At 41.0% G+C, this 25696-nt stretch overlaps 2 protein-coding genes across 5 annotated transcripts in view; one reads left to right on the plus strand and one right to left on the minus strand.

The window, feature by feature from the left end:
• Positions 1-17767, plus strand: part of LOC127380061 (zinc finger CCCH-type antiviral protein 1-like) — a 40545-nt gene extending 22778 nt beyond the window's left edge. Inside the window, exons 6-14 of the mRNA XM_051608477.1 lie at positions 456-557; positions 3445-3568; positions 4763-4928; positions 7280-7400; positions 7954-8050; positions 8494-8572; positions 13139-13269; positions 14945-15096; positions 15739-17767. Coding sequence (XP_051464437.1) covers positions 456-557; positions 3445-3568; positions 4763-4928; positions 7280-7400; positions 7954-8050; positions 8494-8572; positions 13139-13269; positions 14945-15096; positions 15739-16121 — 1355 coding nt within the window. The 3' untranslated portion in view covers positions 16122-17767. The remainder of the gene's footprint in view (positions 1-455; positions 558-3444; positions 3569-4762; positions 4929-7279; positions 7401-7953; positions 8051-8493; positions 8573-13138; positions 13270-14944; positions 15097-15738) is intronic.
• Positions 17768-19174: 1407 nt separating this feature from the next.
• The window catches only part of TTC38 (tetratricopeptide repeat domain 38), a 30370-nt gene continuing 23848 nt past the window's right edge, over positions 19175-25696 (minus strand). For all 4 annotated transcript variants that reach the window (XM_051608482.1, XM_051608479.1, XM_051608478.1 and 1 more), the window contains 4 exons: positions 24688-24853; positions 22113-22272; positions 21753-21826; positions 19175-20901 (listed from right to left, as the gene is read on the minus strand). In XM_051608482.1, the coding sequence (XP_051464442.1) occupies positions 20808-20901; positions 21753-21826; positions 22113-22272; positions 24688-24853 (494 nt within the window). In that variant the 3' untranslated portion in view covers positions 19175-20807. The remainder of the gene's footprint in view (positions 20902-21752; positions 21827-22112; positions 22273-24687; positions 24854-25696) is intronic.

Genomic DNA, 25696 nt, shown 5'->3' on the forward strand with positions numbered 1-25696 from the left:
TACTCTATGTTGGGCTGAGCCCTGTATTCAATCCCTCCCATGCTGGTCTGGCTAAGTGTGGGAGAAACATTTATACCACCAGTTGGTGGACTTGGCAGACATAGCCATTTAACTACAGCAAAGACCACCCGCTGGTCCCCTTTGTGTTGAGACAAAGTCAGATTCTTTTCAAAATCCATGGTGAGTCACACCCTGTGTTCCTCTCTGAGCTTCATGACGTTGCCCTTGGCCATCTCCACTGAGCCTTCCTTCCACTGTAGGGGTTTATTGGTCATTCTCAACGCCCTAACTTGTGTGTTGGCTGTACAGGGGATAGTCAGACCCTGAAAGTGCTTGACCTGGCTGCTGCAGTCAGCTTCTGGTTATTTCTGGGATGAAATACCAGATTCAGTCTCTTTCTCTTAGAGTTGTATTTTGGTAGAGCAAGTAAGGACTGATGTGTTCTTTTCCTGTAGATAAAAAAGATGATTCCTCTGCAAAAGCTTCAGAGGAAGCCAAAGAAGAAAACTATGATGAGATATGTGTGTACAACATCTGGAAGTACTGCAAAAACAATGGTAAGCTTTATAAAAAGTAATGTAATTGTTGTGTTTTAACCCCAGCCAGCAACTAAACCCCACACAGCCACTCACTCACACCCCCATCCACCCCTGGTGGGATTGGGGGAGAACAAGAAGGGTAAAAGTGAGAAAACAAACTTGTGAGTTGAGATAAAGAGAGTTCAACAGGTAAGACAAAGGCCCTGCACACAAGCAAAGCAAACCAGGAATTCCTTCCCTGCTTCCCATGGGCAGGCAGGTGCCCAGCCATGCCCAGGATGGCAGGACTTCATCACGGGTAGCAATTATTGGGAAGTCAAAATGCCATGACTCCAAACATCCCCCCTTCCTTCCTTCCTCTTTCCCCAACTGTGTATGCTGGGCATGACATCATATGGTCTGGAATATCCCTTTGTCCAGCTGGGGTCAGCTGTCCCAGCTGTGTCCCCTCCCAACTCCTTGAGCACCCCCAGGCCACTCGTGGTGTGAGAAACAGAAAAGGCCTTGGTGCTGTGTGATCACTGCTCAGCAGCAACCAGAAGATCCTGGGGTTGTCAACACTATTTTCAGCACAGATACAAAACACAGCCTCATATTAGCTGCTATGGAGAAAATTAACTCTTATCTCAGGCCCAAGCATCACAGTTCTCTTGGGAGCAGAGTGCCTGCAGAGGTGCTTCCTGCTCAACAGCTCACACTGGTGGTGGCATAAGGAGTGACAGTGGCAATTGTGCCTTCTCTCTTGTCTGCTTTGTTTCCAAGTCACTAATAAACACTGTCAAGTTTACAAACATAGTTAGAGGAAAGGGAGGTGGATCTTCTTAAACGCTTTGTCCTCTAGCTGATCCATCTGTGGCTTATTTCAGTCCCGTTGATGGGGGCAGCCTTTGAGAATCTGTCAAAAACCCTTAAAGTGTTAAATGATACATTTTCTGTAACTATTAGAACAATTTAAGAGCTGGCCTTATGGTGCCATCAGTGACAACTGGTAATAACATGTCATCCTTTATTCCTGCTGTATCTTCTATACATCAGATAGTAGGTGTATTCTCCCTATTAAATCCTTTAAAAAGTTATCCAAGGTGTTAAAACATCTTAAGAAAACACATCAGTTGTAGCAGCTAAGCTAAAGAGAAACACAGTCCATTGTCTTATCTGGCATTGGCCAACAGCACAGGTCTGGGGGAAAAAAAATATATGTATAAACACTTGTATCTGAGGGCTGTCCCTGATCAGTCACTTAACCCCAATTTAGGCTCTTCCTTGGTTATGAGGAGGTGCCGCGAGATTTTCTTTCAGTGAATTTGTCCAGTCACTTTCTAAAGGACAGCTCCTTTTCTGACCACCTGGTCTTGGTAAAATATCTGCTTAAAGTAGATCAGACAGGTTTTAGCTTTCACTCAGGATATGGACAGTAAGTTGCCTGATTAACTGTTTGGTCTGAGATGTTTGTGTGCATTTAGCATTTCTTTAGTGGGTTTGTGTTCTGGTAAAGATAAACTCCTGTCAGAAGTTCCTTTTCTGAGATGCAGATGAGTAAATTACTTTAGAGCTTGATACTTCTTCTTCACCATTACTTTGAAGACAGACAGTACTTAAAAAAAACAAATTATGTTTTTATGGGTGTTTTATGGACCATATAAATGAAATCTGGCCAAGAGAGACCAAATGTGGTCTTGTTTGCAGCTTTTCAAATTAATTTAAGCACAGTCCTTTCAGAATGAGATGCACTCCAACAAAAAGAAGGAAGAAAGGAGTGAATGACACTGTGATCTTCATAACTGGGGTTAGTTTCTATATTTTCTGTAAAGAGATAAATCAGGGGTCAGGAATAGTGAAACTTCATTTGGCTCTGTCTCTGCCACAGCTGCTCCAGCTTTGTATTTCATTTCTTGGACTCTTAGGACCAGGCTTGAGTCTTAAGTTAATGAACTTTTGGACCTACATGAATGTGAAGGGAATATCCCTGTGCTAGCTGTGGAGATCTGGCTTAAAGCATCTATCCTGTGACCACCAAGTAGCTAAACCCACATAACAGATGGAGAGTTGGTGTGCTTTGCCATGCCATGTTTGGCTCAGAAGTTGTAAATAAGAGGCCTGGTCCATACCTGGATGTGGAGTGTGTATCAGCTTCCCCCAGAGGGAGGCCCTGAGGTCCATCTCTGTCTGTATCCAGCAGCATGTGCTCATCCAGGGGTGTTTAAACAGGAAGACATACATGCATTGTAAACACAGATGATTTAAAATAAACCTCAAAGTCTTCCTTTTTCTGTGTGAATGGTATGTAGCAGTGCTGCAGGTTTTGCATGCAAAGCAATTAAAAGGTCCTGCTTCTCATTTTCTGAGAAGCAGACTCCAGCAGTTTAGCAGTCTTGTTAGCTAGGGCAGTGTGCTGCCTGTTCAGGGGTGATTGTAGGGTCCCCCCTGGGGGTTGTTCCATGGAGTATTGGGGTCCTCATTTGTTGGTCTGGGCCTAAAAAAAACATTCAGGCCTTGGTAACCACCCCGTAAGCTCTATGGGAAAGAGAGAACCAAATATATCAGAGTGCTTATGTGGTGTTTAGACTTCTTACAGCTGAGAAATGGTGTGACACACAGACACGCACTTGTGATCTGTGGCTCTGCTCTCCCAGGTGCCAATGTCATGTCTCAGCAAAGGGAAGGTTGTGGCTTTTTTGAAATATATTTGGCAGTATGAGAGCTCATGATGCCTTTCTAGATAAGGCTGGAGTAACACAAACCTGTGTTGTTCAAACATATTTCTGTTTTCAGCACTCTATCTTTATTGCTCATACCAAAGTCTAGGAGATAAAGCCAGAGTGTAAAAAATGCTTGATCCTTTTTTCTTGTTTTGCTCTCTGTGTTTTGATTGCAGAGATCTTGACTATATTTGATTTCATTACAGATAAATGCAGATTTATTCATTACCATTTGCCATACCGATGGCAGGTTTATAATGGGATCACCTGGAATGACCTTGCCATGATGGAGGAAATTGAGAAGGCCTATTGTGACCCAAAAAACACCAGGTATAATGATGCTGGACTGCTTGCATAGAGTACTATTGTTGAGCCCCTGAGGAAAAAAGTCTTGTTTTCTTCCTAAACATATCTGACTCAGTAACTTCTGATGACTGAGCTGCTCAGAAACCTGGGAGGATGTACAAATGAGAATTTTTATTTTTAAAAAGAAAAGTGATTGCTTGGTAATACCACCCCATTTTTGTTCTAAAGATAACATAAAAATATATTACATTTAAAACTATACGGGGTAAAAGAAAGTGGGTGGAGTTTAGTATTTAGAATATTAGTATTTAAGGTAATTAAGTCAAGCCTTTTAACATTTCACAGCTCGTCCTTCTCTATGTCTGTTCCTCTTCCAATACAGCTAGTATCTAAATAATGTAACATTATAATATCTATATTGTGCCTAGAGAAATTATATTAAATGCCCTCTGTGTAAGCAGCCCATCTTTTTATTTTCTCTTATTGTTTTTAAGAGAGTGCACTTTCCTTTTAACTCCCCTCTCAAGGCCTTACTGTGAACCACCTGGATGTGTAGGGGACCCCGAGTTTGGCCTTAGTAAAATGGTGTGGTCATTTTGGCCTGTGCCTCTTCAGACAGCAGATGATTTAGATTTGCAGCTTGACTAGGCTGCCGAATGGTGCAAATCACAAGATTCCCAAGAGGAGGCTGCTTTCAAACTCTTTCTGCCTGAGAGTTAATTTATCAAGCCTTCCAGAAGTACAAGCCCAGGTGGTTTCAGTGATTAATGCTATTTACAGACCTCAGAGCTGTGATCGCATCCTCTGAAACCACAGAAAAAGAACAAGGTGATAAGCTGCAGGTGCCTGCTGGCAAACTCAGTCATGTACTTATAAAATTCTATTTTTGTACTGGGAAGAGCTGTAACCAGGCTTATTTATTGCAGAAATACCTTTTGCCACGTTGTATGTGTAGCCCCCAGACTCGGTAAAGCTGGCTGTGCAACATCTGGCTAGCGACTAAGGTGGCATTCAGTGTTTCACAGGCCATAGCTCAGTTCTGAGGCCTGGAAACAGCTTTCAGAGCTGCCATGCGTGCTGTGGGAAGTACTCTTCTTTCAGGTGTAATTAACTTCAGGCAGTCACCTTATATCAAAGAAAATTACACCAGCTTAAACTGGAGATTAGAGAATAAAACATATACCATGAGCTATAATAAACCTGAATTTGTCCTTACAGCATAGCACATAGGAGCATTAATTTCCAGGCAATGACTGCTGGTGATTCATTGCTTCGGCGGCTCTCTACAGTGTCATCAGTCACAAAACCCACATTTGTCCTGACCACGAAGTGGATTTGGTATTGGAGGAATGACCAAGGCCAGTGGATTGAATATGGAGAACAGGTGAGTCCACATCCTGTGCTTTGGATCACTGCTGAAGAAGCGTGTGGAACCTCTTCCCCCTTTCCCCTTTACTCAGCAAGGTTAACTAAGCAAATACTTGTGCTTGAATTTCGCAGTGTCACGTAAAGCGTTGAAGCTACAAGTGTTCATAACTGATGTGATAAAATGATGACAGGCTGGAGGGGAGGGAACACACGTTATCTCCTTGCAGTGAGGTTCAGTGTGAATTATTGCCTTTGTGTCTGGATGATTTGTTACGCCTGCTTTCCTGACAAAGACCTTGTTGTGAAATGCAGGAAAGCCAAATTCCTTTTTTTCAGCTTGGGTTGATCAGACTGTTTTTGATCATAAACACTGGCTTCTCTAGTCACTTTCCCTTTTGGACCTGTCCATGGCTTCTACACAGATGTAAAATGTATACAATGTCCTTGACATACGTTGCTTTTTACATTATTCAGTAAGTAGTCTTGCCTGTCTTCTGAACGTTGTCCTGTTTACTTGGACATGCAAGCATTGCTCTACTCTTACAGATCAAGCGTTACCTTTTTCCTTGGGTGGCCAAATCCTCTTTGATGAGAGAGTGATCTATCTGAAGAATGCAGGAGGAGAAGTAAACATGGGATCTCTCTGTCCCCCAAGGCAGATGAGTTTTCCCCATCTTGTTTACAGTATAGCTGCACAAATGGCAGAACACAAGGGTGATCCAGGCATGTGGAAAAGTACACATGGCAAGAGGATGGATACAGTGGCTCTCAAATGGAAGGTGTCTCCATCAGCACACCTTCGTATTGTACATCAGGGAATTATACTTGCCCTGTGGTTTAACCCCAGTGTGGCAGAGTTGATGTAGAATCTGCTGACTCTGCCAGTTTGTTTTGGGGGAGATTTTAGATCCTTTAAAGAGCCACTGCCAAAGGTAACAGCAGAAATAGTTTTATTGAAGTAGGATGTTGCAAAAGTGAGACTTAACAAAGTCAGTGTTCACTCTGTTACTTACTACACAGAGGATATAATAATAACTCAAACTTAACCATTTCAAAATCTTAACTCTCTACACTACGAGGCACATATTGGTCACTTTCCAAAGATCTGCAGTTGGTACAGGGCGTCTCAGCCTTGAGGAGTAATGTTGAGAGGCATCCCAGCTCAAGAGGAGATCACTGCTGTGCAGCCTGCTCCATAGCAGGGAGAGCTCAAAAAAACCTCATCCAGGCCATCACATTTATGGAATAAAGTGGTTGACTCATAGTCAAATTACATGGGATAGAAAAGGTAAGCATGAGATCCCTTGTACCCACAACTGACCTTGTTCCTTGACAAATTAGTCTTGGAAGAGCCACCAGCCATTCCTGTGCTAATTCCATGATTGGTGTTGCATTTTCCAAGCTTTTACATGTCAGTGCTCAGCATGTCACCCTATTCCTGTGTGGGTTTTCAGAGAACAGGTTGGAATTAGAGAAGTTCATTGCCCAGTCCTGGTATAGGCCTTTACTTTCTTTGGACCTTGAACTAAACTAATACTAGTTTGTCAAGGAGTCAAGTGTGTCCATCACACCCAGCCAACAGCTCAGCCCTGCACAGCCACTCACCCCCCCCATCCACCCCTGGTGGGATTGGGGGAGAACAAGAAGGGTAAAAGTGAGAAAACAAACTTGTGAGTTGAGATAAAGAGAGTTCAACAGGTAAGACAAAGGCCCTGCACACAAGCAAAGCAAACCAGGAATTCCTTCCCTGCTTCCCATGGGCAGGCAGGTGCCCAGCCATGCCCAGGATGGCAGGGCTTCATCACGGGTAGCAATTATTGGGAAGTCAAAATGCCATGACTCCAAACATCCCCCCCTTCCTTCCTCTTTCCTCAGCTGTGTATGCTGGGCATGACATCATATGGTCTGGAATATCCCTTTGTCCAGCTGGGGTCAGCTGTCCCAGCTGTGTCCCCTCCCAACTCCTTGAGCACCCCCAGGCCACTCGTGGTGTGAGAAACAGAAAAGGCCTTGGTGCTGTGTGATCACTGCTCAGCAGCAACCAGAAGATCCTGGGGTTGTCAACACTATTTTCAGCACAGATGCAAAACACAACTTCATACCAGTCTCTATGGAGAAAATTAACTGTATCCCATCCAAAATCAGTGTAACTTGTTACAGAAATTTAATTGGGCTACATTTGTGACTGTAATTGCTAATTATCTATTTGTGTGTATGTTATGAGTGTTGGGTAATCACTCTTTAGGCCACAATACTTCTGGATGGATTCCTCGTCATCCTTTTTGCCTCTTCTTTCCCTCTACTCAAACTAGCTATCCAGGGTTTACTCATTTCTCTCTTTTTTTTTTTTCTTCACCCCATCCAAAGGGAGAAGGGGACAGTGTGAACTCGCCATCTTCTGATGTTATTGAGGATTTGTATCTAGCAGATCCAGCTGCCACCATACCTTTCAAGGCTGGCTTGTTCAATTACCAGCTGAATTTTAAAGGTACTCACTCATTTTAAAGATTCTTATTTACAACTGCAGTGCTTTACAAGGACTAACTTGCAAGCTATCCCAGGTTTTAGAAGTTATGACTTCCTTTACTGACATTACCAGGTTTACTCGTTAGAAGGGGAAGTGAGACCGTGATGGCCCAGAGGAAATTCCTTAAGAAAAGTAACCTTCCCCCTTATTCCTTGACACTATCTGTACTCATGATGGATCAAAAATAAAAAAGATTAGCAATCTTCAGGTAAAGTCACAGTAAACCTTAAGTAAAGTTAGTTAACCCTGAGAGTGGTAAAAATGAAGCATTGTTCTGCACTGCTAGTGCAACATTTAAAGAGCATGAATGACATAAGGGATCAAGCAAGTTAGGCTCAGGTTAAATAATGAGTTACAGGAAGGACAAGAAGCTCACACAGGCTTTGTGCAGCTCTCCTTCAGCGGATAGAATTGACAATGACTATGCGCTTTTCATTAATGAATGACTTTCATTAATTAGTGACCATATATTGTAGACTTACTCAAGACTTTTTCCTTCTCTTTTCTCCTCAAGATATGATCCAAACAAACACCTCTTTTAAAACTCAAAGACTGGTCCGCAGGCGACCAAAGTTTGTGTCTTCTGAAGATGTGCAGAAGATAAAGAAAGGGTAAATGATGCTCCTTTAAGTTGTTTTTTCATGTTCCAGAGGTAATTATAAGGCAAAGTGGTTGCCAGAGCAGGCAGTAAATGTGCAAATAATGCAGCTGGTGCTAAAAGAAAACATATCCATTTGACTGAACAGAAGCTATGTCACAAACTTCTGACTTGGTGCATCACCTTGTTTCTGGAGTACATGTTACTCCAGGTACCAAATCCACAGGACTGGTAATGGACAGTTGTTTCTTAAAGAAACAGGTAAAAGTGGACTGTGATAATGGAATGGCAGCATGCACAGGCCAGTTCACAGACTGAAATTGTTTCACATTTTCTTTGTGTTTTATTTTGTTTATTTTTATCTGTAGGAATTGGCCAGTGGGGATGCTGCCAATTTCAGTGTTCAGAGTCAGACTACATTTTCTAACACCTTCTTTTCTGTCCTTTTGCAAACAGCCTGAGGGATTCTTCCATTCCAAATAAAACCTGCCCTGTCCACTGGGATCCATCTGCACAGCCTGACTTGGGATACAAGGTATCTTTTTTAAAGGTGATCCTGCCCTGGCGAGGGGGGGGTTGGTCTAGATGATCTTTCGAGGTCCCTTCCAAGCCCTAGGATTCTGTGATTCTGTGTGATTCCAAGGAGGATATTGCTTAACTGAAGCAATTGTAACTGAATAGACGTGAAATCAGAGGAGGGATTTCTTGGGTGGTTGTACTAAAGATCTACATAATCTCCCAAGAGCTCCTGACAAAAAGTGCTGAATTCCCACAAACTTAATCTGCATTTTAGGCATCTATCTGCATGTGAAACCAAGCCTTACTGAAGTCAAGACAAAGATTCACTGTTAAAATTACTTACCTTGGTGACTTGGTGGACCAGTTAAGCAAGAGGCTTCTAGGAAGTATTTCTTCACTAGAGGCTGGGCTGAGACCAAATCCGTTCTGTGTAAGCCATTAAAAAGCCACCCAATAATAATACCTTATTGGCTCTTGGTGGATAAATTCTGGATTGGAGACCTAGGAAGAGAATCTCTGCGTGCTCTTTCAAGTCACCCAGTACTGTCACATAGACAACAGACAAACAGCCTCACAGGATGGCTGAAATACTCATAGCAAATAGTATCTAAAAAACATTTGCAGTGATCTCTTCAACAAAACAAAACAAACCCTTGCCAGCCCAAAATCTGTGTTCCTAATTGTTCTAGAAAGACCAAAAATGTGCAGGTATTTTTTAAATTACTAGTGCTAGTGGTATTGAGAAGCAGTCCTCCTGGAAGAGCAACACAGACTGTGGAAGTACTACAATATGCTAAAAAAAAGGCTTTTCAGTGTTGCACTTGTCCTTTTCTGTAGTGATTTTGAGCCTGATTAAGATATGTAGGGACATAATGTGGAGCATAAGAGGTTTTCCTTGTCAACTACATCACAAAATCTTGTATGATGCTGACCATGTTGTATTGGCACGGCTACCTTGATGGGTAGGGACAGGACAGAAGTAACATCTCATTTCCAGAAGGAAACCAGAGGTTGATGGAGAACTCTGTTGCTATTCTCACTCTTTTCGTATTTTATTTTCCCTAGTGTAGTTACATTGGCAGTGCATGAGACCCAGAAAGATCATATATTTTAGCTTTCATGGTCTGATTTCTGCTGTTCTGCTTTGTGCTGAATGTTTCATTTTACCTTGACTCTTGTGTTGGATTATGCCTTCCTCAGTGGAATGCCCGTATCTGGCCATGTGTGCATATAGAAAATTTATCTAAATACAGTTCTGATGAAAAATCAATGGGTAAAATTTAAGTCAACTGCTCTGTACGTTAGCACTCTTCAAATATATGTTTTTCACAATTGGCAAAACCGCCTAATTTTTCAAGATTGTAGATTGTGTCAGTAAAAGTGTCCAGCACCTGCTGAACGAACTAACACAGAGTTTGTGTGGAAATCTGGCAGCCAGGCCTTTCAAAGATTAGGGCCTGTGATATTTTGAGCTCTGACAGAATAACAAAAGATACAGATAATCAGCTCTTCCCTCGGCTTTTCAGCAGCTTAATTGATTAACATAAGCTTGAATTTTTCAAAAGAATTCCAGGAAGACATATGGATCAGTTCCTTTTAGGTCTCCGAGTTGTATGCACTTAACTTCTCTTATTTACTCTGAAAATTTCAGTCTGAATTTGAGTTGAGTCCATTTTTTGGGGTGGTTCTGGGGTTACTGAGGTGTGAGAGGCTTTGGAATGCAATGTGCAGATCCACGGTATTGCTGGTGGTGCTTGTGGGGATGCATGAAACGGAAGGATCATCTTGTTTCCCAGAGCTCTGTTTGCTTGCTGAGTTGGCACCTAAGAAAACCATCTCTTAACTTGTAAACCAAGTGCCTTTCATAGGAATGGAAAAGTTAATTCTGAATCTAAACTGTGACAAAGCCCACAGTACCTGTTGGTGCCAAAAGTGAAAGCCTGGGCTACGTTCAATATTTGTGTGGGACCTTAAGCTTGTTTTTTTGCAGTAGGTAATATTGGGACTGGCTGGGATTCTGCATGCATGTGATGACCATCATAACATCTGACAGTTGCGACTTGACGAGTTCCCTTCTCTTCAGACATTGACAAATAATCCTGGCAAAATTTGCTGCGCTGGAAATGATCCATTTTAAAAAGGAACACCTCTCTGAGATAGGGAGAAAGTAATCTTTGCTTAAAAAGAGCAGCTCTGTGTTTTGGTAACCTTGCTTATCTTTTTTAGTGTTGCAGTGTCTTAATCTGTAAGTCATTTAGAAGCTTAGTTTTATAGCAAGTAGAGTATGTGAAATGCACAATGGAAATTGGTAATGCCAATTGGAAATGCAGTGTGAATTTCTTCTGTCTTTGTTTAACAGATTAAGTGGAATTAGTAGTTGGTAAACCTTTGAAAGGACAAAAATAATAATCAATATTGTCTTGGAACTTCATGCCGGATTTTAAATTGTATCTTTAAAGTATGACTGAGAAATGTGTGCAAGGTATGTGTGGTTTTATATCAGGTCTTTGTGAAACTGCTGAGTTGCTGAATCCTGTCATGCATGCCCAAGGTTGCTGTGCTGTACCAGGAATGGGAGCTGATGCAATGTGAAGAGTCTATTTGTGTACTTCATAGTCACTCATTCTAGGTGGGCCACTTGTCACGAAGACAAACAAGGCTGCTTCCAAAGCCTACGTTAACCAGAGGTCGAGGTTTGATATCACAGAGTACTGTTCTTAGAAATTACTGCCAGGGCAGTGATTCTTTCTCTGCCTCAGCAACACCACTGCTTGGTAGTGGGTTAGCAAATGCTCATGCTCTCTAGGATATTCTTTTTTTGGTCTGAAGATGAAAAAAGCTAAAAAAAAAATCATGTTGTCATGAAGTATTGACCTGCAATAGCAATGTGGTTTTACCCTTTATTAGCAGGGGAAGCATCCTGGGGGGAAAGAAGGGCAATCCCATGAAGCTTTCATGCTAAAGAGAACTGGCTTTGTTGCTTGGAGGCCGTCACATGATAAAATAATTGAAGTACCTTTCTTACAGGATTAGGCCTTGTATTGTGTTGCTGACCCTCTGTTTTACGCAGAAAGGTTACGGTTCCTCAGTAAAAGATGCAAGACAGCAAAAGCACATTCATAGTCTAGATAAGAACTGTTTATGTATAGATAAAAGATGTAGTAGTGAAATGTAGCGACGTAAATTTTATGTTGTAGGTGGTGAGCAACTGGAGCTGTGGTGTCACAGAGCACGGAGATAATAAATACTCAAATTGGTTTATGTGTTGTGTTGTAAAAGAAGCTTTGGAAAGTACCCTTGTACTAAGACATGGGAAATGTCATTCAACCTTGTAAAAGCTTTTAAATAAATTCAAATAAATAATTATTCCTTGTGCAGCTGACTTCATTCTCAGTCCTTAGAAGACCTTACTGTGATAGGCCTCTTTGTCAGTAAGTGCTTTGTGAACAAACTGGTCATGGTCTCCAGAAAAACACTATTTATATGCAGCTGTGAAATATAAGTCCTATTTTCTCTCCTCTCTAAACTCAGCCTTCTAAAATGTGGAGCTTTTGCTTGATAGGTTAAGATGTTGATTTCATATTACCTTCTAGGCTGACCACAGCATTCCTGCTGAAAAAGTAACTTTTGATAGGTGGGGTAATTGGGCATTTCACTCTAAGCCATCTCCAGTCTCCACTTGGCTTAGGCAGTGGTAAAATGGAAAGTATTACCAAGTGACATCAGTCTGCCAGCATTAAGCATTTTCAGTCAAGTTTGTAGAAGAGAAATGTTTGGGAGATTAAAGACACAGATTATTTTGGAGAAAAAATGGAAAGCCTACGCATGACATGAGCAAGCAGAAGACCTTGAATCATGTTTTAATTATGTTTTGCCTTTTCTTTGGGAAGAGTGCACATTCATTGGTGTACTTTCAAATACCAAAAGTGTGGATAAGCACACTGTATCCTTTAGGAAAGGAGGAGATGTATTTGCATAAGCAGATATTTAGTGTAACCTTCCTCTTAGAATCGTAATTGTTTTCTTATGTTTAGAAGTGTAGCCTTTTTTTCTTAAATCTATACTTAAGTGCAACTTCCCAAGTTTTAACTTTGAGAAGTTAAGGAGTTATGATGTCGAGAGGTTATATGCATTTTGTTTGTTTCATCTTTAATAGGTGAAGCTCCCTTATATGTCTGGTTACAAATGTTATCTAACATCTTTTGTTCTTAATCAGCTTTATTTATAAAACTAATTTTATGTGGAATAATCAGTCAGGTTTTCTTCTTGAAATTACTTTTTCGTTGACATGGAAAGTTACAAGTGTCAGTTCTTACTTGGAGATTATAAACATTTAATTGATTCTTTTGCTTTTAGCATTGTTCCTGAAGGGTTGAGGTGTCTTTGCAAATAGGAGTGACATACTGATTTATATGTTGAGTGTCCTAAATATTCACGTAGTCACAATCTAAAGCATTAAATTAACCTTCATACGTGTAGTTTGGGGACCTTCCTGAAAGTATATCTGCTGTAATTAGGCTTCTGCATGTCACAATTTAACTGAAGCCTCATGTCTTCTTTTGCTTTGGTTTATATTTTATAGGCAGTGGTGATCAGTAATACAACGTATGAATACAACAAAATAAAGCAGCTGTTTCTTCAGACTATGAGAAGCTACAATGTCCTTAAAATACAGAGGATTCAGAATCCATCCCTCTGGAAAGTGTTTCAGTGGTTAGTACTTGTTTTCTCATCCTTAAGGGGAGGGAGTCTCCCAGAGCTGGTCTCCTGTACCTTCTTCTTAGGAAAGGAAAGATGTTACCAGTCATGTTAAAAGCACAGGTGATATTTCCATCTTAGGGGCAGTTTCAGGAGTGAGATAAAGTGTCTAAGGCCTTCAGAGAATGCCATGCTTCTGGGGATAGAGGTTCCCTTTTAGAAGACTCTTTGGAAGATGAGGGGAGGGGTAAGGATGGAAAGACACAACGGACACAAAATTGGGATGAGGATACCCACAGTGATGTGGAATAGCATATTGCCTCAGGGATTGAACAGTAACTGCCTGCTGCACTCACCTTCTGTCTGTTTAAGGTTTCTTCAAGAGTTTGAATACCCTTGTGCAATGAAATAAGGATTCACTGAGAAAGAATCCTTGTGTTTTAGCTTAATGATCTCTGAGTTCCAGAGATCCTTTCTGGTTTCCAACATCTGCATCCATGATACTGAACTTCATGTACTTATGCCAAGCAAGGTACCAACAGATTTGAACTGGTGCTAGTGACAATAAAAAAAACATGTTCAAGTTATTTTGGTAGCAGATTAAACTGTTGCATAGAACTGCTGTCTAGTTTAAAAACAAAAGCACAGGTACTTAGCAGAAGTATTCAAGGACTGTATGGAATCCTGGCAGAGAGGAAAAATACTGCTCTGTTAAGTATTTTCACCTGTGAAGTGACTGAACACAGGAGTTTATCAGCTAATAATTTCATAAAACCTTTTCATCTAACAAAACTTGAGACACTTCCAAGCATGTAATAGTGCATACTTTTTCTTGTTACTCTCCTCCAATGAGATAATGAAGCTAAGCAGGCAGAGTTTAGTACTGCCAAGTTCTCAGTGAGCAAATATAATTCCATTGCTCTTAACTTTTCATTTACACAGTTTACAAGTTGGAAGGATTCTCCCCTCTTCTTGGCTCTGTTGTTTACTTTGTAGATGGTCCATTCCTGAAGAATATTACTGTTCTGTCTGCTTCAACAGTTTCTGAAAACCTGTGAGATGTCTGGATGCTGTGAAAAAAAGTGATGGGAGACACTAGTAGAGCCTTCCATCAATTCCTCTTTTGATACTGGTCATAGCACAGTCAGACTCTGGCCTAAAAGTAAGGTTTTCAGTGGTGAAAGAGGGCTCAGTTTCTGTCCTGGCTCTGTCTCCTCAGCTGCACTGATCTCCCTGAGGGGCAGGAGCTCAGGGTATGTGGCAGCTTGAGTTCACTAGCAGAATGAAGAACAAGCTGCCTCTAGCTCCTACCCACTGCTGGAGCATGGAGGGTCTCCACTTAGCACAGCCTCCACTCCCCAGGGAGTCTGGGGGTGGGAAGGGACAGAAGACACAAAAGCCAAGCTAGTAGGACCCAACAGAGGAGCAGAAGGTTGGTACAGTGAAGATGGTAATTCTGTCAATGCTTACTTAAATTAACTGAAGAAAGCCAGAATTATCTAGAATTGCTGGGCAGTGGTATCAGTATATTGCTCATCTTGTAATTGTTCATTGTACTGCTAGCCTGTCTCATCTTCCAAGCTAAGGGAGGAGAAGGCAGGCTGGAAATCTCATCCAGCTGACATTTACCTGTAGGTTATATATGTTCCTTCCATGGCTCACACTCTCCTCTCCTGCATTTTTCTGTTAGGCAAAAGGAGCAGATGAAAAGGCAAAATGGAGGGAAGGAAGTAACTGAAAGGCTCCTGTTCTTTGGAACCAACATTTCCTTCATAGAAACCATCTGCATTCACAACTTTGACTGGAGAATTTGTGGAAGCAATGGAGCTAATTACGGAACTGGTAGGTAGGAAGTGACTCTCTCTGCTAGCTGTCTGCTTGCTGTAGTATCAGAGAAGTCTTAAGTTTTGAATTCTGTAACTATAGGGTGAAAAAAGAAGTAAGAATTGGTATTATGGTCTTCCTCTGTCTGGAGAAGACAAAGATTTGCGTTGTGTGGGGGTACATCTTTTCACCAGGTGTTAATGTAGGAATTTGAAAAATCCTCTGTTGCTGTAGGTGAGATCTTTAGAAGGCTCCAGGTCATAACTTGAACTTGCTAGAGAAATGGCCACTAGTCTTCATGGCAAGGAGCAAGAAGGGTGTGCATTCCTTCTGTACAAATGTGGAAGGTCCTCAGGTTTTCTTGCCTATCCCTCTCATCATAACACACATACCTCTAGTGGTTTTGTAAGTTTTGGTCTTTTAAAAATTATTCCTAAAATAGCAAATTCTGAATGGAAATTATGTGGTGCAGCCCTTTCTCTTGTAAAAAATGTCCTTGGTATTATGTAAACTGAGTAAAAGCAGACCTGAAAGTTGGGTCAAAACCTCCTGAGGAACGAGGGGCTGCTCAGTGCTTCTCTGTGCCACTTTAGGTCTGTCAGTGTACTGCTGTCACTTGGTACCAATTCCTCATAACCATGTTTTCCTATCATTTTCTAGGAAGTTACTTTGCTAGAGATGCTTCCTACTCCCATGCATACTGCCAGCCTGCAGGGAAAACAAACACCATGTTCGTGGCTCGTGTGTTGGTTGGAGAGTATGTTAAAGGCAACACAGCCTATGTTCGCCCCCCAATGAAGTCTGGTGACAAGCATCAGTTTTATGACAGCTGTGTGGACAATGAGTTTAGTCCCTCCGTTTTTGTTGTCTTTGAAAAAAATCAGATTTACCCAGAGTATACAATAGAGTATAATAAGGAGGAGAAGAAGGAGGAGAAGAAGGAGGAGAAGAAGGAGGAAAAGAAGGAGGAGAAGAAGGAGGAGAAGAAGGAGGAGAAGAAGAAGGAGGAGAAGAAGGAGGAAAAGAAATGTATTGTGTCTTAGAGAGATCACAGCTGTTTATCTTTTCTGTTTTGCAGGTGTTCTCACACCTGGCAACCTCTTTTTTTCAAATACAGTCCTTTGGAATGTTAATCCAAAGACTTTCTGTATCGAGGAGGGCTGGCAAGTCAGATGTTGCATTTGTTGAGACTAATTGCCTTGTTTTCTCCTCTTCCTCTCGTAGGTGTAGCATAGACTTTTGCATACCCACAGCAGAAAAATCAGTCATGGGATGGGAAAGCATGTTGCAACTTTGGGTAATTGTAAATTGTGATTGTAATTGCATTTTCTTAGAAACAGAGAGGACTTCTCTTTACAAACAATTCAGTTAAGAGGAAAATTAACAGTCCAGTAGTTTTTAGGCAAACTCTACTATTTTTATTAGTCAAAGATTCTTTTCAGTACAGAATATGGCTGTTCTTGATCCTCTTGTCTATCACAATTTTAAACAAGTCACTGTACGTAAGAATGACTTGACAGTTTCTCAAGTGCTGTTTATTAGTGCTGATACTAGCTTCAAGTTTAAAGTGGTAAAACAAAACCAGTTCACAAAGCTTATTTTAAATCCACGTTGTAAGTTGTCAAGCGGAAAAGTTTCCGCTTTATGATGGCAGTTGCTGTTCAGATCAGAAAATTGCTGGAGTTGGATCAAATTCTTTTTGCACATCTGCAGTAGCTTGCTTTGAGACCTATACAGAAACAGAGCACAAGTGAAATTGTGCAGATCACAACCTATGAATAAGCAGGTACTAAAACTCGGTGGTTTGGCTACAACTGATGCCACAGGTACATAAAGGCTGTGTCACAGCCAACCAGGCTTTCAGCTGAACGTGGCCACTGATTTTTCTCAATATGAACGTTTGTTTAGCAAATGCTATAGGGCAGGAGAAACATCTTGAGAAGCACTGCTATTTTCTGTCCTATTTGCATACATTAATTTTCGCTGTTCCAGAAATATGCCATGCCTGGAAGGGACCAGTTAGGCTCTCTCAAGGCCAGTGGTAGAACTGCTGTCCTAAGACACTTCATTTACGTGTTTTGTTGCCACTGTTGTGTTGGGCAACTCGCTGGGAACTCGCTGACAGGTGTAGTTTGTGTTTCGGGGTGTTTGTGGGTGATCCTGGATACTGCTTCCCTGGACTGTCAGTGATGTACGACCCTAGTAACAGGGGTTAAGCCTTTTATTATTACTTGCTTTTTATTGTCTTAAAAATATAGAAACTGTAGTGAGTTTTAATAAGGAATTTGTAAGTTAACCGAACTGAAGACCCTCTGTACAATGATGTCTTACTCAGGCAGTCTAGCTGTTAAGAGGGAAACTTGCTGAGGACAGAGCAGAAGTGATTTCTCCTTTCAGACAAGCTTTACAGCAACACCAGTAGCCTCCCAGTTATTTGCATCTTTGTTACAAACCTGTCAATCTCATGTACTACTCAAAGTTTGCAAGTTACCCAAAGCACAAGAAAATATTTAAAACTACGAAATCTGATTAAAATTACTGTCTTAGAACTAAATGAAACATCAGCAATGCATTAAAAGTGGAAGATTTTACTACTTCTAAAAGTCTCTCTCACTTTTGTTTGCCTGTGGAGTTCCTGAATCCTTGAATTTTGCCATATATTTGCAAATAAAATGTTTAGATTTCCTTTTTTGCTTGCTAGTGTGCGGTTTTGTCTCCATGGAAGAACTTGTGGCAGAATCAGCAGACACAGTGAGCTAAGCACTTCAGGCATGTCTTCATCTGTTTCTGGGCCAGGGAACTGCATGGATGTAGTTGTGCATTTTAGTGTGGGTGCTTAGCTAACTATGAAGGATGGAACACAGTCTGATTCATGGAGAATGTTTCTGTAAATGAACTTCCTCAGATACCCTTCAGTGCTGTGCTAGTTTGGTTGGATTCCATGTATTTAAACAGCTGCTCTGAGCAGCTGTTCAAGTCCTAAAACAAATGGGAAAAGAGCAAGGTGAAGAGCAGACCTACTGGTTTTAATATGCAGTAGTCAGGTACTGACTTATTCTAAGGTTGTACTTTTTTTGTTATCTAGAGAAGTGACTTACAAAGAATCTGAGCTAAGCACCTGTGAGGCACCCGGCTGCATTTCCCCCGCCCCTGTAAGCTGTAAGACAGGCAAGTATATGGAGAATGCCAGTGAGATGGTGACACTTGAAATCAGTCCAAATCACAAAAATGTAGAGGAAGGACAAGGGAAAATACAGGTACTCCAGTGCTGTGCTTCACATTTTTCAAGAGTGCTTCCACAGGTGTGGCAGGAAATGCTGCCAGGTGGGGTACAGCTCTGGTGCACTGGATATTGCCTGTTTAACCAGTGGCAGTGTTGGGACTGCAGATGAGGGCTGCCCTGGGGAAGGGAAGGACTGGACTCTAGGTAACTGAGCCAGAGAGGGAAGAAAGCTAGAAAAAAAAACATATTCTGAACGCAGGAGGTTGGAGTATGAAGAAAAAAAAAGATCAGTCTCCCTATCTCCCTCTGCCCTTTGAGCCTGGCACCAGGAACCGTGTGCGAGAGGAAAGGCGCGGTGCCTTGTGTGGCACCTCTGTAGCCACTGGTACCGTTCCAGGTCTTGCTGCAACAAGCCAGCTTTCAAGGTAAGACCAAACCAAGCCTGTTTTCATCATCACTGACAGAATTATGGAAGTAATTGTGAAGTTTTTTCACCCCTAGTGACTGAGCAGCTACAAAAAGGTAAGCTTTTAGCAGTCAGCAGAGTCCTTGGTCAAGTTCTTTCTGTTCTCTTGTTCTTCCCACTGAGCTATCTGCTTGTTAGTTACTTTCCATAATGGTAAAATTATTCAGCATAGCATAGTGAAACAAGACAAGGTGGTTTGAGTATTTTAGATAAAATTAAGTTGAAGGCAGAAACCCGGAAGTTCTCACTTATAGGCAAAATGTGTAGTATTAGTTGAATGAAAAAGCTTCTAGTCACATTCATGGAAGCAGACAGCACACACCGTTACAGCTTCATGAACTAAGCTGAACAACCCATTTGAAAACTCCACCCAAATGTGCAAAGAAGTCATACGCTCACTGCTCAGCTGAGCACATCTTTGAATTTATTGATGTAAAGCAGGTAAAATTCTCAATCACAATATATAAAAAGTACTACTTATGTCATTCTTAAATTTGTGTAGCAATGGATCACACACACTACACACTTTGTGAACAGCCAGCAGATTTCTCAGGCTTTTGTTCCCTAAGATTTGTTACATTCCTTGAGTAAAAAGCTACCTAAGTAATTGCTTGCAATGCACTAATTAAAAAAATAACAGTAAAAATCTAGTATAACTTTAGCCATGATTGGAAAGATAAAGCAATGATGAAGCTTAAGAACAGGGAAGTACAACTGTCCACAAGATTGAAAAGGCTGCAGGTGAGGATGCAACACCCTGACCTACTTTCACAAATTATCATTCATTTAAAAATACCTTTTTTTTACCTCACATGAGGGCTGGGGGAAGAAGGGTAGCAGCAAGGCACATCTTACTCCTCCAGGCAAGAACTCCAGGAGCAATGCAGGGCCAGCCATGAAAGTGCTTCTTTAGGTCAAAAAGAAACTGTATGTGGGATGGGGCTGCTCTGGGACATGGAGAAGTGCCTGAGTGTGACAGGAAGGAGGGGCAGGTATGTGTTTGTCCAGGAGAGCTCACAGATGTGATACCAAAGCCAGAGCTCGGGCAATTGAAGAGTGTGGCATTTCTATTCAGGAATCATAAGGAGGCATTAATTCAGTTTTGATTTGAAATACCCTTTTCCCCTTATTTAGGAATTTCTGGGTTAATGCTGCAAAACAGCTGCTATGCTGCAGGGGTCCAGAGATACATGGCTCATATTGTGCCTCATTTGCAGCACCAAAGCTTGTCACATCACTTGTGGCATGATGAAGCTTTGTCTCAGTTCCTTAGCTCTCTTCCTACGGAGGAGTGCCCTTCCAGTCTTTACCAGTTCTGAGATGCCTCTATAAAGTGTGTGCTTTAACATCAGTTTTAAACTCTACTACAGGAAGGGACTCGTGGTATTGAGATGGTAGTAAGGCCTGACTTTCCAAAACCTGAGGTAAGCACAAAGAGACCAGTTCAAACTCCCATTCAGAGGCAGTACTGTTTTAACTGAAATCCAGGCTTTTCCTTTTTTTCTGAAAGATTTAAAAGTACAAAGGGAGCACCCATATTAGAACAGTTGTGGCCAGCTTGTCTGGTTCCATTCACCTAGTAATTCAGAAAGCTCTGAGGTGCTATACTGAAGGGAAAAAGGGTAACATTTTTTGAGTAGAAGTGTAAAAACATGCAGCTGGAGAGAGATCCTGAATGCAGACAGATCTGTAATGCCAGGGTCTGATTCATGCCTGATTGGGCTGGAGGCTTGATATGGAATTGACTTTATGCCTGTACTGGCTCTTGCAAATGGGGCCAATGAATGACAGAAATCCAGGCCCTGTGACAGTGCTGTACATCATCAGGCTCAGAGGGAGCTTTCAGGAAAAGATACCAGAAAATCGGTGTCCCGAGATGCTTCAGAAAGCTGTGATTATCAGCAGTTCATCTTCCTACTTCCTTGTGGAATCACCTAAGATACAGCCTCCTGAAATGCAACAACTTTCTACTTATTTTAAGGAAACTGTGGTCAGACTTTTAACTCGTAAGGTACTCAGAGGGAAGCACAGAAGGAAGGCTTATGCCAGTGAATGAACAGCTGCTGCCTTCCTCATGAGTCGCTCCGTCATTGGTGAATTTGGTCTCACCACATCACGTTCTCTCAGGAGGCACCTAAGAAAGGAGGAGAGGTAGGAGAGAAATGGGAAGAAGGTCATGAGTACAACACTAGTTTTCCCCTAAGATCACTAGCAGCATCCTTGTGAGAGGAGGAAAACAGCACCTAAGGACCTGTTCCTGAGGTGCAGATTTCCCTTATTTGGCCTTGGCACTAAGTTTAGGCAGAAGACCGTTCTTTTCAGCGCTGACAGAGACTGAAAATGAGCACCCAGAGATCAGAATGCAAAAAAGAATAACTCTGATATTTTATCTAATTTTTATATATTTAAAAGGGACCTCAGGAGGGGAGCAGACAAGGCCCATGGATCCACCGTCCCAGAGATCCATTCTTTTAACTGCACAGGCAGACACAATCAGCACATTTCAACGGAATTCAAAATGGGTGAATAAGCAACATCTACAATTTCTACCAAACAAGGCTCATGTGATTTGTACTACGGCAATGTCACAGATCAGGCTCTGGAAACCTTACTTCCCAGTAAAGCAGAAGTCATCATTAGGATAGATTTGATTTTCAGCAGCTCACAGAAGTTGAGCAGTCCCCCAAGTACACTGATGAACAGGCAGAAGGTCACATTTTAAGCTAGAACCAAGGCCACATTTTAAGTTAGAACCATTTGAAAATCAACTGCCCTTGAGCAAATACAGATCATTCACCCAGACCATAAGAGTGTACACTTTTGGAACTGGAAGCTAATTTACTTTTTATCTGAGTTAAATGTTGCTACATTGAACATAAATGCTGATGCGTAATTGTAGCCTTAATTAAGTGGTCTGAGCATATTCACTACTTACTTTTAGTAACAGACCTACTTTCACAAATATTTATCATGAAAAATACTCACCTTGCAAGGTTTTGTTTGGCTTGTGACTTAGAATTTAGAGCAGCATGAATTAGTAACTGGCTGAAAACATCTCTCTGAAAAAAGAAGTCAGAAAAAACACAAAGTAATAAGTAAGTTATAAAGTACTGCTGGTTACAATGTCTTGTTTACCAAATTATTAAAACAACTGAGGAAGGAAACATATCAACAAGAAAAAATAAAGAGCTAGCACTGCTAATACGTGTTTGCAAGCAGGGTTCAGTCACAAGCACAGTTTAGCTTTTCACTTTCTAAGAATGAACTGGTGTTAATAATGAAGTGCTTAATGGAGGCTAATGAAAGAGAAGTCACGTCAAAAAGCCTTTTATTGATCTCCTTTACCTGAGCGTTACTGCCTCCCATTTGGATGAGTTGATAACGGATTGGGTACAGCAGGTCTACAGCTTTATCACAATTTCCATTTTCAAACTCCACAAAAGCCTGGCACAGTGGCAACCCCAAGCTAGGAGCCAGGGAAAGCTCATGGTCTTCACCAGGTGCTCTGTAGAAGGAGAAAGTGGTTAACTCCCAAAAGTCAAATTATAAATACGCATATTTCGGTGCCAGTCTGTCACTGCCTCCTGACAGAATCTTCTTTTACCACCCCCTAGTACATTTCAGGTACTTTATTTAGATACTATATTTTGGTGTGGTTATGTTACTTTCACCTTTTTGTCACTCCATAATAATAATTTTTCATTCTTCTCAATATATCCATCAGGTAAAGCGCAACACCTCCTGCCTCTGCAAGAAATACTTTTTGGCTAGAAAAAGTGAGAAAAGTGCACATTTCTCTTCTGATGACCTCACCAGAACATCCTGCTGCTAGTTCTCTGACTGTCCTCATCTCTGCCAAAAGTGGCTATCAGTCCCTTGCAAACAGTTCCAAATAATAATCTTGGAAACCAGCTCGCTGTGCAGCACAGTGCCCGACGGTCCTTGAAACACGAACTGCATTCCCAGCAACAGCTCTCCAAGTCACAGCTCTCCAAGTCTGCCCTCTCACCCTACCCCTGACAGACTGCCCACAAACAGCAATGGATTTTAGCTAGCTCTTAAGTTGTTTTTTTTTTATCCTTCTGTTTTAGTGCTTGTATCCTAACCCATCTAAAAGTGGAAGAGGCATATAGCATGAGAATTTGCCGTGGAAGAAAGTATGCATTCCAGTAGGCATCCTTGTCACTACTTAAAAAAAACAAAGGTAAAAATACAAATAACCACACTGTAGCTCTTTGGTCTACAGGCAATTCCTGCATTGCACCATGTGAAGTGTGGTTTTCAGCTGCTACAGAAGGACCTGACTGTGATCAGGTCTTGGCAGTGCCATTTCTGTGCCAAAAGGTTGGCTGGCAACAGGAGGAGAAGAACATTCTCTATCCCAAGCAATAGAAATTATTCTTGAGAATACAAAGCACAGTTTAATGCCATAAGTTCCATCTGTTGTTTGGAATGGATTTTTTGATAAACTTTCCAATTAGATCTTGCAACAACAGCTGGGGGTCCTACTCCCAGACTAGTACCTTAAATTTACCAAACACAGAGTCTGTGCTCTCCTTCCTCAGTATCACACACCTCCCATTTTTTTTCCACTAGGTGAATGCTGACTTCCCAGTATGCAGTGCTGCCCTCTGTGTTTATCATTCCTTAAAGAAAATATGGCATCCTGCAAAGTTATAAATGCACAACAGATACATAAGTTTACATAAGTAGCTTGAGATAGTTAACGATGAAGATGACAAAGCAGTTATTCATTTAAACCTTTGTTCCTGCTCTCTGAGAAGATGTAGAGATGGAAAATTATTTTTCTTCTTCTTTTGTAACTGGCCTGTAGTATCTTTCCATGAAGAACAACCAATACACCCTCTGCATTAACTAATGCTGCCATCCATGAAAATAAGCATGTGATACCAACCACCAGAGAGCGCCATGGAATACTTTTTAAAAAAATTCTTTGCACTTTAAAGTGCAAAGCCTAAGGGAAAAACAGTAATGAAAAGCCAAGAATGACTGTTGTTTGTGCCAAGTTTTATGACTGCTTTTTTAACAAATGCAAAATGCATCTTGGGTATCACTTAGCTAATACATATTCGTGATACATACATATTAACCCGTTAAGCCTATCGTTGAGATAATCCCTTTATCTCAGTCTTTTTTCTGAAATAATACATTTCATTTTTATAATACTTCAAACTACACCTAAATAGGTTCAGCTGTATTACTACAAAAGGCTGAAGCCATAGGCAAAAAGAAGCACTGGGTGAAAGGGTAAGGAGCATATGTTCATTAAAGTTTCCCTGAAGGGGTGTGTATTTGCAGTTTCATATATTTTATATAAGCTTGCATATATTTCTATAAAATATATTTGCAATTTCCTACTTTAGACAAATAAGACTAATATTCAAATAAGAATTACTGCAGCAGAACTTTATGTTCAGTTTCCTGCAGCACTACTTCACAACACATCAATCTATGGCTATCAGAATATCACTACCTACTAATGCTCTATTATTAAAGAGCCTTTTAAACCAGAGCAAGAAAGAACAATCACAGATAACTGACATATATTGGAGAATGCCCTTACTACAATATTCAGGTGAAATACTCTATCTAGTGTATGCATAGCTTAGGGTGAACCCACTGAAAGGAAAATACACAGCAAGTCTTCAGTTCATGTCCATAACCTCAAGCATTTCTGTTCAACAAGATCAGAAGTCCCTCTAGACATTAACTCAAAAAATAACTAATTATTGGGATGGCCCAACTGGAGATTGGCCTACTAAAACCAGATAAGTTGCAAGGACATGCTAAACCAGAGGACAGCAAGCTGTAGTGCTTTGGCAGGCCAGAGACATTATCACTCTGAAGTTGGGAGGACAAAATATTTATTGAATGACAGTATTGTAAGTAACTTGCTTACTTGGCAAGTTCCTGAAGAGTTGTTAAAAGCTCATCAGTCATTTTGTGGTCTTTGGCTCCAAGTGAGGACATCAAGATGTGCACATCATTGAACAGAAGAATGTGATCTTTGGTGTGCTTCTTTGTAAGCTTGAGAACCTCATTCCACCTGTCTCCAATCTTTACACCTAAGAGTAAAAAATATTTTCTCAACAGAAATACCACATGCAAAAGCGTGACTTTGCAATATATTTTCAGTCACCCAGAATAAACAGCCTTCCTAGTAAATTCAAGAAGACATTTTGCTGATGTGGCAAAATGTATTGAGTAATGCTCAGCTGCAGCCTGGCATATCTGGGCAAGAGGTTACTGACTGTCTGTAATTTATAACCAATATTCTAAATTGCACTATGTGAGGTTCTGTCTTCATTATGAGATCACTCATGTCTTGAAGGTAATGTTCACAAAACACCACCTATAGCAATCAAATTATACAGTGGTAAGCTGGATTTCATAAACAAACCAAATACATTGCTAGTGTTTCAACAGAATACTGTAAAAACAACAATTTCACTTGTTCATGAACTCTAGTCTACCAACACTAGCTTCAAAAAGTTCAGGAGAAATGCCACTTACTTAGGAGAGCATGCAAAAGTCAGAAGCTGATATACATGTACTAGCTATTTCGATTGGTATCAAAAGAGAAAGTTAAGTATCTAACTTGAAATTCACTTCAAGGAAGCTCTGGCAGCTTTTTAGAGGCTTCATGTTCTTGATTGTCCAGCCTCAGATCTCCAGGGACAACAGAATTAATTTGTCAAAAAAGAAACATGCTAGCTAGAGCTGAAGGACATATCAGACTGGTATGGGGAGGGGAAAAAAAAAAGTTATTGGGAAGAATGAATTTTATGCACATTATTAAGAATTTCACACTGATGCTTTTCTCAAGAGCAGAATTTTCCTCTGCAGCCAATTTCTTCCATGAGACTGACCAAGCTTGCTGTGTATCTTTAAATACTTCTCCAGCATGA

Source organism: Apus apus, chromosome 1, assembly GCF_020740795.1.
Source record: "Apus apus isolate bApuApu2 chromosome 1, bApuApu2.pri.cur, whole genome shotgun sequence".
In the NCBI taxonomy this organism is placed as follows: domain Eukaryota; kingdom Metazoa; phylum Chordata; class Aves; order Apodiformes; family Apodidae; genus Apus; species Apus apus.